The sequence below is a fragment of the Ranitomeya variabilis genome, chromosome 5, assembly GCF_051348905.1.
Source record: "Ranitomeya variabilis isolate aRanVar5 chromosome 5, aRanVar5.hap1, whole genome shotgun sequence".
Classification (NCBI taxonomy): domain Eukaryota; kingdom Metazoa; phylum Chordata; class Amphibia; order Anura; family Dendrobatidae; genus Ranitomeya; species Ranitomeya variabilis.
In genome coordinates this window covers 284328338-284342888 of record NC_135236.1, presented here as the reverse complement: position 1 = coordinate 284342888, position 14551 = coordinate 284328338, and the positions used below count along the sequence as shown (strand labels likewise).

The window sequence follows — 14551 nt, the reverse complement described above, 5'->3', positions numbered from 1 at the left end:
CCATGGACTTGTATTGAACACATTTGGAAACCTGCAAGGTAAATGCAATGGAATCCCAATTAAAAAAAGCAATATAAACAAAGCAATATAAAAAATAATACAAATGAATAAATAAATAATACAAAATAAGAATAATGAAGGAAAATAAAAAATAAATAGAAGAAATAAAAAAATGTTTATCTGGTCACTTTTGTAGACCGCAATCACATTCAATCAAGTATATCACATAGGGTGGATTGGCAGTTAACAGGTGTGTCACTTGATTGAATGTGGTTGTGGTCTACAATATGTGGGCCGCACCATACAAACCATGCACACCAGGTTGAATAAACATCGCCAGAACATTAGAAACGGCTTTCTTTTGCATAGCCTCTCCAAGCATTTTTTAATGATGCACCAAAAAAATGTAAAATCTCTGAAACTAACAATAATTGACCACATACCCAACACTGTGTCAGACCGTTTAAGTAGCCTAATAAACAAAGAAAGCTTTTGGATATTTAAGCTCGGCACTTTGGCCCCCGAGGGACTGAATCTTATAATAGAAAAAGTGACCAGATAAACATTTTTTTTATTTCTTCTATTTATTTTTTATTTTCCTTCATTATTCTTATTTTTTATTATCTATTTATTTATTTTTATTATTTTTTATATTGCTTTGTTTATATTGTTTTTTATTGGGATTCCATTGCATTTACCTTGCAGGTTTCCAAATGTGTTCAATACAAGTTCATGGCCATATTTTGCGACAGGCTGTGCTATATGTGACTGTTGTTTTAAATAATTTGCATATGTAATTTTAATAGTGTTGTGATTGGTTGTTTTGTATTTATATACTGCCTCCTCATTGTTACCAATAAATGTCCACCTGATGAAGACGGTACTTCCGTTGAAACACGTTGAGGCTTAAACCCCATTCTGGTGTCAGAGTTTCCTTTCGGCGCTCCTTTGACCGAGTTTCACACTTTTCCTGTTTCTGTCCTCCTTCGGAGGTGTTCGGCTGGAGCTGCGGGGGGACTGTGCGCCCTCCCCTCACTAGGGCTACCTATCCAGCGCTCCTAAAGAATCTGCCTTTTACTGACTTTGTTAAAAGCTGAAAGAGACATTTGCAAAAATGTAAAAAAAAATGCATTTTACATAAAAACTGACTTACAAATAGTAGGTAATTTTCTGATGAGACATTCCCTGAGTGAGGTAATGCTTTTAAGTGAAAAATAGAAGCCAAGAATTCACCCTGCTCCAGTGGTGCCTCACCAATGGCTTACACCATGCAGGAAGAGATTACTGAGATGACTGAGGACTAAGAACACTACACGTGTTCGAAACGCGTTCAGTTACTTACGGCATTTCTCCTCTGGTAATCACCGGGCTCACGTTCAGCAGCCGTTTTTCCTTTTTACAATTTTGAATTAAAGAATTTTTGATTTTACTTCCGAAGCTGGATTTCTCTTCTTTCCTGTTAAGGAAGAGATTATGCTATGACCCTAATGACCTGACCACTGAGGCCACTGGGTGTCTACAGGGTCAGGATTCTTGCGGTCAAATGTCATCCCTTCTAGTCTAGTGCAGATTGTTGGTGCAGCAGCACTGGTTTAGGGGATGGAAATTCAGTGGTTAGTATGATTCTTTTAAATTTATAAGTATGGTTTAACTTTTAAAGAAAAGCAAAAAAAACCTTTACAAGCTATAGTAAAGCATTGCTCATTGCTCTACACCAGTATTTTTGCAATCACAAGTAGTGATCTACCAACATCTTCATTTTGTTTTATTTTATTGTCAGTCAAAGAAGCAGCTTCATTGAAACATCATGGAGGATGATATGGATGTAAAATATATACATGACTGAAATATATGTGCCCTGGGTGCCTGTTAGTTTGGGACAATTTGTAAGAATAAAAACATGGAATCCTTTAACTTCTACAATATTACAAAGTTATTTCCTCTCCTTCTAGAGGAGAATATGGCATCTTATGGAAGCCCTCATAAGGTCCCACTAAAGGGAACCCGTCACCCCCAAAATGGAAGTTGAGATAAGCCCACCAGCATCAGGGGCTTATCTACAGCATTCTGTAATGCTGTAGATAAGCCCCCGATGTATCCTGAAAGATGAGAAAAAGAGGTTAGATTAAACTCGCCCAGGGGCGGTCCCGGTACGATCGGCGTTGCGGTCCGGGGCCTCCCATCTTCTTACGATGACGTCCTCTTCTTGCCTTCACGCTGCGGCTCCGGCGCAGGCGTACTTTGCCTGCCCTGTTGAGGGCAGAGCAAAGTACTGCAGTGCGCAGGTGCCGGGAAAGGTCAGAGAGGCCCGGCGCCTGCGCACTGCAGTACTTTGCTCTGCCCTCAACAGGGCAGACAAAGTACGCCTGTGCCGGAGCCGCAGCATGAAGACAAGGAGAGGACGTCATCTAATGAAGATAGGAGGCGCCGGACCGGACTGTGACATCCATCGGACCGGGACAGCCCCTGGGTGAGTATAATCTAACCTCTTTTTCTCATCTTTTAGGATACATCAGGGACTTATCTACAGCATTCCAGAATGCTGTAGATAAGCCCCTGATGCTGGTGGGCTTAGCTCAACTTCCATTTTGGGGGTGACCTTTAATGAAGTCCTTGTTCTGCCATGTGTACTGTTGGCGACTGACTAGACCTAATTGTGTATAATTTATTGAAAACTTGACATTATGTTTTTCATCCGCTACTATATGTTACATTTGGCATTACATGTTTTTCAGGTATTGAACCCCAGGGAAACATGGTTTTGAAGCCTGCCTTTTTCACAGTGGAGACTATCGAAGCTGGCCTTGGAGAAGTGCTGGTCTTTGTAGAAGATCCTGAGGGACACACTGAGGAGGTGAAGACTAGCTATTCTATTTGGTTTACCTCTTATTAAACATCAGTGGAGGATTACTACTAATAATAACTAATAATAATAATAAGTTATGAGCTAAAGATAATGCCAACCCCATCTGCATGCCGCAGAATAACTCTAGATAATAATAATAATAATAATAACAATAATGACATGGACAATGTATATTAAAGGGTTTATCCAGGACTTTTATTCTTTTTTTTTTACTATGAGCATAAAACCTTCATAAAACCTAGAAACAGGTAGTAGCCAACTTTCTGTCACATACAGCTCCTAATAATAATAATTTATAATTTTCCTTTTCTGTATCTAGATGTCTTAATCTGTGAATCTGTGTGTTATTTCACAGGCCAAAGTTATCCCCAATAATGACAAGAAAAGAACATACTCAGTCAGCTATGTGCCAAAGGTGGCAGGCCTCCACAAGGTAAGGCACACGTGTCTTTCACCAAGAGGTTTACGTTAATGTAACATAGTTAATACTTTACGCAATCATCCCTTCATAACTATTTGTACATATATGACCATTTACCTTGATTTCCTCTTGTGAACAATAGGTCACAGTGTTATTTGCTGGCCAGAACATTAACAAGAGCCCATTTAATGTCAATGTTGCCATGGCTCTTGGAGACGCTAACAAGGTGACAGCAAGAGGCCCTGGTCTGGAACCTGTGGGAAATGTTGCCAACAAGCCTACATACTTTGATATCTACACAGCAGGTAAATGTCAGCTTTGTTTTAGGTGATAACTTAAATGGACCATAGTACAATAATATCAGTAGATGTACCGTGTATAATACAGGAATGTCTTGTATTTGTAGGTGCTGGATCTGGTGATGTTGGAGTAGTCATTGTTGATCCCCAGAACCGTCAGGACACAGTAGAAGTTATTCTGGAGGACAAAGGAGATAATATCTATCGCTGCACATACAGACCTAATATGGAGGGACCTCACAAGGTCTACATTACCTTCGCTGGAGCTCAGATCCCCAAATGTCCATATGTCGTTAACATTGCAGAAGGTGAGTTTATATAATCTGTGAAATCTGAGCACAATCATTGGGAACAAGCTTCCAGGTCCTGTGCAGTGTCATCATTCTTCATGTTCCTAATTATTGTTATTATGTCATACACCATCTTGTCATATCTATCTTTTGTTGCTAACAGTAGACATTCTCAATCACTCAGTAGCAGATTAACAATTTTCTTTTTTTTCAACCAATGATGACATATCTGCTGACTATACACATAAATACCCTGCATATGACTTCCATATTACATGATTTCAGCCATAACATTATATATTTTACATTATTTAGAACTGCTAATAGTTGTATTTGACAATTGTTTGCCATCCTAAAAAACTCATGGAGACAACTTCTTTCCAAATGTGTTACTTTTGCTGTCCAACACTTTCTGGTACTGCTGGAGAATTACCCATTGAATTTCTTTCTCACACTGGGCTTAGCAGTCAAAGGGGCTGTCCTAATCATTGATTGACAGCTATACACACTTATAAAGAGATAGGTGTCAGTCACAGATTAGGACCATCCTATTGTCTACTAAGCCAGGAATAAGTGAATATTTCAATGAAAAAACCCTTTCCTACAAATGAAATCCTACAAATATCAGTCTAATCAGCTTCTCCTTCTCCTTCATATTAATTAGACTACATATCCATACTGGCAAGTTCCTTTCGATGATATTTTAGGAAAAGTGAAATTGACACTCAAATTCTAAAAATTATTGCAGGAAAACGCACACATACTCTACCCAATAGTTTGCATGGATCATTGCATGGATGTATGGATGTCCTTGTCTGCCTTTGACTATGTATGTGTCATTGTTTGCCTGTATAACTGGTCACTATTTTGTATGAGTAAGTATGCTGCATATTGCCGCCTTTGCTTCATATGACTTTCTCTCCCCTATGTTCCTTTGCTTTTCCAATAGCTGCGGTCTTGCCCCCGGCTCCCAGCACCCCTCCCCTTCAGGTCACCCCTCAGGCTATTGCCAACCCTCCTACTGAAAAACCTAAGAAAGTGGCTCCCCCACCTCCACCCAAACCTAAACCACGCAAGTCAAGTTAGTATGGCCTGGCAAGAGTGAACGGGCTAGAGCCTTAGCATGGCTTGCCCAGACAGAGTAGTCTAGCCTGTGCATGGAGGTCGTTTTGTGAGCTTTACATTAGATGTAGTGACAAAGATGTCTTTGCATGCTGTACGCATGACCTGCCCACAGCAGTGCCCACCTTATTGCTTGGTAGACAAACTGGATTCAATAGGAAAAATGCCACAAACTGACATTAATAGGGCATTTTGGATAAACTGTTGCATGTTCGAGGCACAAACAGCTCCTTGCCACATATAATGAATGAGATTATGTTACTGTAGTGAGAGAAATATAATTACTGGGTTATTCTCAGTATTCTTCAGAAGCCTAACACTCCACAGCCTCCTGACTTGCTCGGGGGCAATGTACTCCTTCTTGATTGACCATTTAGACAATGGCCATCATAGCACCTTTGATCTGAACTTACTAAAGCGGGTGACAACAAATATTGGCAGGAATGTAATTGTCTTTGCTGGTAATGGTTGCTTTTCTTCAGAAATCCAAACTTACAGTAGGTATAGTTTATCTATGTATTATGTGCTGTTATAGCATACCTCTTTCTGGATATGATATAGAAACCAGTATTTTAGTGGATTGTCTCTGTCCTGCAAAAAAAAAGATTTTCATGGTAATCAAGTGCAACATCAGAGGTCACAGTCTTCAAATGATCAATGCAATATTCTGTGTATTGTTTGAATTTGCATGTGGCTTTGCTTTTTCATGTTATGCAAATACACAATACCCAGGAATAAGCCCATGTTATGTAACATGTCGGCATTTGCTGGGCTTCAGAGTTCAGTTAAACTAATTCCCCCTCCCCAAAAAAATGTTTGGTTACATTTTTGCAGTGTAAATTACAGTAACATGGCACCTGAGTAGTTGTGCCTTGGTGTATACTCTATTTCCATGGATAGAACGCATTTTCTTTTTTCTTGCAGCATGTAACCCTAGTGCCTGCAGAGCTTCAGGTCGTGGACTTCAGCCAAAAGGTGTTCGTGTCAAAGAAATTGCTGATTTCAAAGTATTCACCAAAGGAGCAGGAAGTGGCGAACTGAAAGTATCAGTGAAAGGACCCAGTAAGTAGAGACACTGAGATCATACACTAGCCAAGTATCATTCCTATGTTCGTTATAAAGACTGAAGGAATAAAGAATACAGAAGGATTTAGCATAAGATGTGTTGTGATCTTTTTATCGGCCTCCTAATAGCGATTTTAATGATCCCTGATCGTTATATGTGTGTGTTTAAAAATGATGTAATATCCTTTCTGCTTTCAGGTAGCAGAGACCTCTGTCAATCATTGCTACAGCACATTAGAATCACGCCAACAGCGGTGTGGCTGACATCCCAGCGGGTGCAGGGGGTACATGGAGGAGGAGAATAAGTACCTCTTCTGATCCCTAAGCTCCCTGTACACTGGGATGTCAGCCACACCGCTGTTGGCGTGATACTAGGGCGCTGTAGCAACGATTGACATCAGTCCAGGACTAGTCCGCTATTAACAGGCAGGGAGGTTTTGACATCATTTTTAAACACACACAGGTAACTTTTAAGAATTACCCAGGGATCATTAAAATAGTATTTGTAGGGTGATAAAGGGTTTTTCTAACACCTCCTATGGGTAAATCCTGCTGTCAAGTTCCTTTTGCGTCACTAAATATATTTTCCTATTTTACAGAGGGCACAGAGGAGCCAGTAAAAGTCCGTGACGTCGGGGATGGTGTGTTCGAATGTGACTATTACCCAGTCGTGCCTGGAAAGTACACTGTAACCATCACATGGGGTGGATACGCCATTCCTAGAAGGTGAGGTGAAAGGCTTTCCCGATTTTATCAATCAATAAAAAAATACTATAAAATTCCATGTTCTATCTTCCATATGAATAGGATTCACATGCAGTTATGTTCTTTATATTGCAAACTACTATTTGAGATTTTACAATAATGTTACAAGTAATGATATTTATGCTTTTCTCCACCATAGTACTGTAGTAATTTCTCTTTTTTTGCACTTTGGACTAATGCAGAGATCCCCAACCTTTCTGACCTTGAGAGTCACATTCAGCTCAGAGAGGGTTGCGAGTCAAATCAGCTCTGAGAGGGGCCCGCGAGCCACATTAAGCTCCTGACCCACTCACAGTAGTGACACCCAGTGCCCCCTATTACCGGTATATTGACAGCCAAAACTTCTTACTGAAATCACACCAAGGCAATATGCCAATCTCTAGGGTTTCCTATCTTACCACCATTCAGGACTGCTCTTCTGTGCAGGGCTACACTCAAAAGTCACCATCTAGAGATCTATCCTTAATAGCAGTTTGCTACACCTGATGCTAATGCAACAGACTGGCAGACAGCCACGAGCCACATATCATGGGCCTACGTGCCACATGTGGCTCTTGAGCTACAGGTTGGGGCTAATGTATGATTCTGACCCTTTCTTACCAAGTGTCATAGAGTTTATTTTCTCTGTGGAACATACATGCTGTCTGCTAGTGTTACACTGTTCCAGTCTTCATTCTTATGTTACCTCCTATGTTGTACACAGTCCATTTGAAGTCCATGTAAGCCCTGAAGTAGGAACACAGAAAGTGCGAGCATGGGGTCCTGGCCTGGAAACTGGCGTGGTGGGCAAATCAGCAGATTTTGTAGTAGAAGCTATAGGCACAGAAGTTGGAACACTTGGTAAGTGTTTATGGGGTCAATATGATAAGAAGAATAATGAAATGTCCCATTGCACAATGTTCCTGACTGTAAAACTTACTTTGTGCCTCTAGGCTTTTCAATTGAGGGGCCTTCGCAGGCAAAAATTGAATGCGATGACAAGGGAGATGGATCATGTGATGTTCGCTATTGGCCAACTGAGCCTGGAGAGTATGCCGTGCATGTGATCTGTGATGATGAAGATATCAAGGATAGCCCCTTCATTGCTCACATTCTACCAGCCAACAATAAAGCTTTTCCAGAGCGGGTAATAACCATGTGATAATGTAGTCTGTGTAAAATTTAGTATGCACCTCATGGGTAGATGTATTCATTATATATATTGTTTATTCTGAATACCTCTTTAAATAGCTTCAATGGTGGTATCATTAGAATTAATCTCTCCATTAAGAAAAGTGGCAGAGTGATTTTTGGAATATGATGTTTGCCATTTTCTAAAGGAAGAGTTGAGTTAATTTTATCTTAAGATGGGCATTCACCTTCACAATTCTCTTTTCACTACTCTCTTTCACTCTCCTATTTCAAAGACATCCCTGTCACTCACACCAGCTGTTCTTTCTAGAAGTTGGGGGGAGTGGGTGAAGGGGCCGCATTTGTCTAACTGGGTTCTGACCTTTGTAGGCTCTTCTGTTAATCCCTCATTCCTTTCCAAACATAATATATTATATGACTCGAAAACTATTACTAGCATCAAAGAGAGAGAATATATCTTCATCTCACGAGCTAGGAGCTGACCAGGGACCCGTGGGGCATCCTGACAGGGAGAAAGAGATAATCCAGAAATGGATTACTGAAAGTATACATTGGGTCTGAGATGAGTCTAGTAAAACATGAATAGGCCAGTTAACGGGAACAAATAATAGTTGCAGAAGGGGTACCCAAGGTTTTTCACCATTAGTGCAATAAATATTTTTGCAAGTTTACATTGTATTATTTATTTTGTTAACTTCCAGGTGAAAGCATATGGTCCTGGTCTTGAGCCCACGGGTTGCATAGTAGAACACCCTGCTGAATTCACCATTGATGCCCGTGGTGCTGGAACAGCTGAACTGAAGATCTATGCACAGGTAGCTAAACTTTGTTTGAACAGAAGAAGCCCTGTTGTAGACAAGATATCATACATCTCATAAATATATGGATATACTAAGGATTTAATAATATATTCAACATTTTATCTTCTCTTTCAGGATGCAGAGGGAACACCCATTGACATCAAGATCAAAGACAATGGAGACAACACATATGTGTGTGTTTATGTACCAATCAAACCGATAAAACACACCATCATCATCTCATGGGGAGGTGTTAATATCCCCAACAGCCCATATCGGGTAAGGCTTTATTGAATGCAGGGGTGGACATACCATTGGTGCAACCTGTGCAGCTGCAAAGGGGGCCAAGAGATAAAGGGGCAACAACCACCTCCAAAGCGGCTGTCACAGACACGTAAAGGGGACATTGTAGTGTTCTTGCACAGAGGTCTTCTTCAGTCTAGGTCCACCACTGGTTGGGTTGGATTGCGTTCGGCATTTGTTCATACCTTAGTATTGTCGAACAGTTTATAAAATATTTTGATTTAATTCATATTTACTATTGTCCTTTCCTCCTATATTTTATCAGGTGTCAGTGGGTGAAGGCAGTCACCCCAGCAAGGTTAAAGTTTATGGACCTGGCGTTGAAAAGACAGGCCTAAAAGCCAATGAGCCAACGTATTTCACTGTGGACTGCAGTGAGGCTGGACAAGGTGCGTGGATTCTAATCACAATTAAAAGCTATAATAACACCTAATATTTGACAGTTTGTTGTAAAACTTCATCTAAAAGATTTCTATATTTTACATATTTTACTCAAGCATATAATTATGATTATTTAATTTATCTACAGGGGATGTCAGCATTGGTATTAAATGTGCCCCTGGTGTGGTGGGACCAGCGGAAGCGGATATTGATTTTGACATAATTAAAAATGATAATGATACATTCACTGTGAAATACACTCCACCAGGAGCTGGGAGATACACCATCATGGTCTTATTCGCTGACCAGGTAAGAGCAAACCAGTGCTACACTACTATGTAATAATAAGATATGACTTCTAGAAATTAGTATATACAACTCTTTACCTTCTTCAAGACCTAATAACAATAGGTGACAATACTATAGGCTTTCTCATCCATTTACTCATCATTAAACGTATTGTGTCTTATAGGAAATACCAATTAGCCCATTCCGAGTCAAGGTAGACCCATCCCATGATGCTACCAAAGTGAAAGCTGAAGGTCCAGGCCTCAACCGCACAGGTAATGTATATCATTACTTATTATTAGGAGGGTGAGCTATAAAAATGGTGTAGTGAAGTGTTGGGATAAATACATTGACTAGATATTGTTATTAGTAATCCTACACTGCACATTTTTTAGCCTGAAAATTTTATTTGCTATGCGCAGTGTACGGCATTAACTGTGCATTTGTACGGTACATTTGTGTGTATATATATATATATATATATATATATATATATATATATATATATTTGTATTAAAAATATATATATAATTCCCTTTTTATCACAGTTTATTTTTTTTTCTAGTAACATATGGTAGTAGGTTGAAAAAGGTGCCACATAACACATCTTTTTTCCATACAGGAGTAGAAGTTGGTAAGCCCACACATTTCACAGTGTACACCAAGGGTGCTGGAAAGGCAAAGCTGGATGTTCAGTTTACTGGAACCATAAAGGCCGAGGTTGTTCAAGACTTTGAAATCATTGACAACCATGACTACTCATACACTGTGAAGTATACAGCTGTGCAGCAGGTATGAGCTAGGTTTTGATTAATCTTGCAACTCTAGAAGGTTTTAGTATTAGCCAGCACTCAATGATCTGATTAAAGTCTTGCAAGTTTTATTAACATACGACATATATAAAAAAAATCAGTTTTCAGATTCTCCATATAGGCAGGAAGTAGATTCTAACAATATGGGTAACAAATAGATAACTTTCCAGGCCACGGGTTTCTGACTTATGTGTTCCTCAGGTCTGAAATGCGTTTGTGGAAAGCTACTTGATGTCTATATTGTTATTATCTACAAGCTGCTTGTGAGGAGCTACAGAAAACTGGATCTTTTACACTGGATATTAATAAAACTTGCAAGATTTTATTCAGAGTATCGAGTGAAGGCTAATTCTTTAGATTTACTGCATGTGTTCGCTGTGAGAGTGAAACTACCGTTCACAGACTAAGTGAGCTGACTAAAGTTTTTCTCCATTTTCATAATACATGGGTTTGTTGACGGCTATTGCTTTCTTTCTTGATATAGCTGGTAGCACATGGAAAGATATCTATAAATGTGACAGCACTCGCATGTTCTTTTGCTTTAACAGGGAAACATAAGCATCTCAGTAACCTACGGAGGGGATCCTATCCCAAAGAGTCCTTTTATTGTCAACGTGGCTCCCCCTCTTGATCTTGGCAAGGTTAAAGTGCAAGGACTTAACAACAGTAAGTGGCAACTTAACAAGAAGGACTTTCTTTAGCTTACTGTTCACATCTTATATGGATGTCTATATCCCGTGTACTTCCCCATTTATGCTCTTGTCCAGCATTTTCTTCGCATTTAATATGATGCTTTGCTTTCAATCATACAGAGGTGGATGTCGGAAAGGATCAGGAATTCTCTATTAACACAAGTGGAGCCGGCGGTCAGGGCAAGGTAGATGTGAAGATAACATCTCCATCACGTCGACCAATTCCCTGCAAGGTGGAGACTGGAGTCACCAGTGAAATCCACACTGTAAAGTATATGCCTCCTGAGGAAGGACCATACAAAGTGGACATTAGCTATGATGGCCATCCTGTGCCAGGAAGCCCATTCTCAGTGGAGGCAGTAATGCCCCCTGATCCTTCTAAGGTAATTCAGTTGTGCTTTTAAATTGTTATATTTTCGCTTTAAGGGGGTATTCCCATCTTCAAGATCCTATTCCAATATGTAGTAGATGTAATAATAATAATAATATGAGCAAATACCTTCAATTACTACATTTGTAATTGGAGGTATGTACTAATATTATTATTACTACACCTACTAAATATTGGGATACGATCTTGGAGACGGAAATACCCCTTTGCTATTTTCTATATCTGAGTTTTGATTTTTCTATACATTACTTATTCTCTGACTCCACAATATTTCTCATATCACTGCTCTATCTACATTATTTTAATTTGTTGGGGGTTTTGTAATTCTTCTCTCTTGCTCTTTTTCATTTCTGGCACGTGGCTGTTTTCAGCCATATGTTTCTCATTCTTGTGTGTGCAACATGCAGGGTGAGTGTCAGGCCGAAGCAGCCAAAAAGGAGGGGGACCATATCTATGTTTAAATAAACCCCTGGTTAAGATATGGAAACAGCCCCAGGGGAAACATCAGATTCAGGGATGGAGAATGAATACCCCGAAACGTATCACATTTACTGCATTTCCCATACATTATTACTTCTGGCAGCTTATCATGGCTGATCATCTTAAGAAAAATGCAAAGTAAAGGACCTGTCCCTTGACGCTAATACAATGAGACTGGAGGGTGTTTGTGCTGTATGGTCACTGGATTAAAAGATAATTATGTAATACAAAGTAATTACAATATTCCTAAAACAGACTATTGTAAAAATGGCTGAATGCTGACATCTGGGAAATCCGTATTGTACGGACCTCACTATGATTGTTCCTGTTTGGTAGGGAATCTTCAATCATAAAGCTTGCTGTAGCAGTCACACATCTTTTCACGGTCACCATTTCTATCCAGATGTGCCTGTTTCATTACTGCCACTCGCAGAGAAATGTGGCTTTGGATTTGGACAGACATGCTGTAGTTATTTCCCAATTTATTTAGTTTGTTCCCGGATCCTATAATTCCTTTCAAGCATGTGTAAAACATCAGGTCTTTAAGGGTTAAAGGAAATTACTAAATTTACGGCAACTTAAGGAAATAGAGAACATAATAGTACAATCAGTGAGACGGTACACTGAAAGTCTGTAATGAAACCAAGGCAGCTCAATCTGGAAATTTTATTATAGGGGCTTTCTGGCCTTGAATGGTAGTGCTGCTCTATCCCATTCATTTGAATAGGAAAGAGATGCAGGATCATTTCTGGCCACTTCACAATGTAGATAGTAGTGCCAGTTTAAGGGTGGTGCAGTCCCTTCAATCATCTAATTGGTGGAATACAATCTTCAGATCTGATAATGATGACCTATCCTACAAAAAGAATACTCCTTTAAGCATTTACATAACCTCATACTTGATTTTACCTTTTCACCTAGGTTCGTGCCTATGGACCAGGGCTGAAAGGAGGGTTTGTGGGTAAGCCGGCACCATTTGCCATTGACACCAAAGGAGCTGGTACAGGAGGCCTTGGCCTGACTGTAGAAGGACCATGTGAAGCCAAGATTGAATGCCAGGATAATGGAGACGGCTCTTGCTCTGTTTCATACCTCCCAACAGAGCCAGGAGAGTATGCTATCAATATCCTGTTTGCAGATGCCCACATCCCTGGTTCACCATTCAAGGCTGACATTAGGCCTGTGTTTGATCCCAGCAAAGTGACTGCAAGTGGACCTGGCTTAGAAAGGGGAAAGGCTGGCGAGGTGGCCACCTTTACAGTGGACTGCTCCAAAGCTGGTGATGCTGAGCTCACCATTGAGATCCTGTCAGATTCAGGGGCTAAAGCTGAGGTTCTCATTCAAAATAACAGTGATGGCACCTACAGTATTACATACATCCCATCATGCCCTGGGGCTTACACCATCACAATCAAATATGGAGGACATGCAGTGCCAAAGTTTCCAGTCCAGGTCAATGTGGAACCAGCTTTGGATACCAGTGGAGTGAAGGTTTATGGCCCAGGGGTAGAGCCCAGAGGTAAGGATGCTGTATCATCCAATATAATACACTTTATAAGTCTAATACTGTAAAATAGCTTTAGTACGACTGCAGCTTATTATATAGTGGACAGATTCAGCTTGTATCTCTGATATACATATTTATAGCATCAGGTAGTGCTGGTGGGAGAAAGTTACAATATTCACACATGCAATCACTCTGGAGAGAGTACTTATAGGGTATGTCTAGTTATAGAAGCCAATACAAATATATATACCGGTATATATGTATATATACAGTGGATGCAACTGATACGATAACATGCTTCACATTTTATTATGAGTTACCTGCTATGTATAGCCCAGACCTAAATTCAGAGCTCTGCTAGTAGTCATTGGAAACAGTCAGTGAGCTCGTTGTCACACAGATCCCTATCGGCTTAACAGAGCTTCTAAAATGCGGGATGACAGTTAGCGGTTTCTACAGTTGATAACTATGCAACGCCTGTCCTAAAGAGGGCACAATGCAGGATACAAATCTGTGCACACACTAAAAAGAAGCAAGGGATAGTGAGAGATTTTATCTCAAAGGTTACAAATGTAAATGCAGCTCAAATTATATTTCAGGCTTAAAAAAGACCTGTCACCAGGACCCAGTTCATTATCCTCTTTTCTCTGCTCTATGTAGAAACAGGAAGTCTCTTGTCCCTGCATTTATCATTCCCCTCTTCAACTCCTGCCCCAGTTGCTCCGCTCCTCGTCCCCCTGCTAGGGACTTTTGCAGTGACTTATGACTCATACAAAGAAAATTGACTTCCTGTTGCTACATAGAAGGATTCAGCTAGTCAGTCTTTAATCACATGATATCAAACCAATTTCCTCATCCAAAATAAATGAAGAAAAACGAGGTAGTTAGCATTAATTAAAATATGTCTTTTATTAACAACAATTAAAATTCACATATAG

At 39.9% G+C, this 14551-nt stretch overlaps 1 protein-coding gene across 4 annotated transcripts in view; it reads left to right on the top strand.

Annotated features, from left to right (window-relative positions):
• FLNC (filamin C) overlaps positions 1-14551 on the top strand; it is an 84265-nt gene that overhangs the window by 30985 nt on the left and 38729 nt on the right. For 2 of the 4 annotated variants that reach the window (XM_077264386.1, XM_077264385.1), the window contains exons 5-22: positions 2736-2854; positions 3222-3299; positions 3430-3592; positions 3694-3894; positions 4826-4957; positions 5923-6060; positions 6663-6789; positions 7532-7668; positions 7761-7954; positions 8661-8774; positions 8895-9038; positions 9328-9451; positions 9592-9752; positions 9916-10006; positions 10354-10523; positions 11092-11209; positions 11356-11618; positions 13028-13625. In XM_077264386.1, coding sequence (XP_077120501.1) covers positions 2736-2854; positions 3222-3299; positions 3430-3592; positions 3694-3894; positions 4826-4957; positions 5923-6060; positions 6663-6789; positions 7532-7668; positions 7761-7954; positions 8661-8774; positions 8895-9038; positions 9328-9451; positions 9592-9752; positions 9916-10006; positions 10354-10523; positions 11092-11209; positions 11356-11618; positions 13028-13625 — 3072 coding nt within the window. The remainder of the gene's footprint in view (positions 1-2735; positions 2855-3221; positions 3300-3429; positions 3593-3693; positions 3895-4825; positions 4958-5922; positions 6061-6662; positions 6790-7531; positions 7669-7760; positions 7955-8660; positions 8775-8894; positions 9039-9327; positions 9452-9591; positions 9753-9915; positions 10007-10353; positions 10524-11091; positions 11210-11355; positions 11619-13027; positions 13626-14551) is intronic. The other 2 variants (XM_077264388.1, XM_077264387.1) reach the window with 1 other exon arrangement.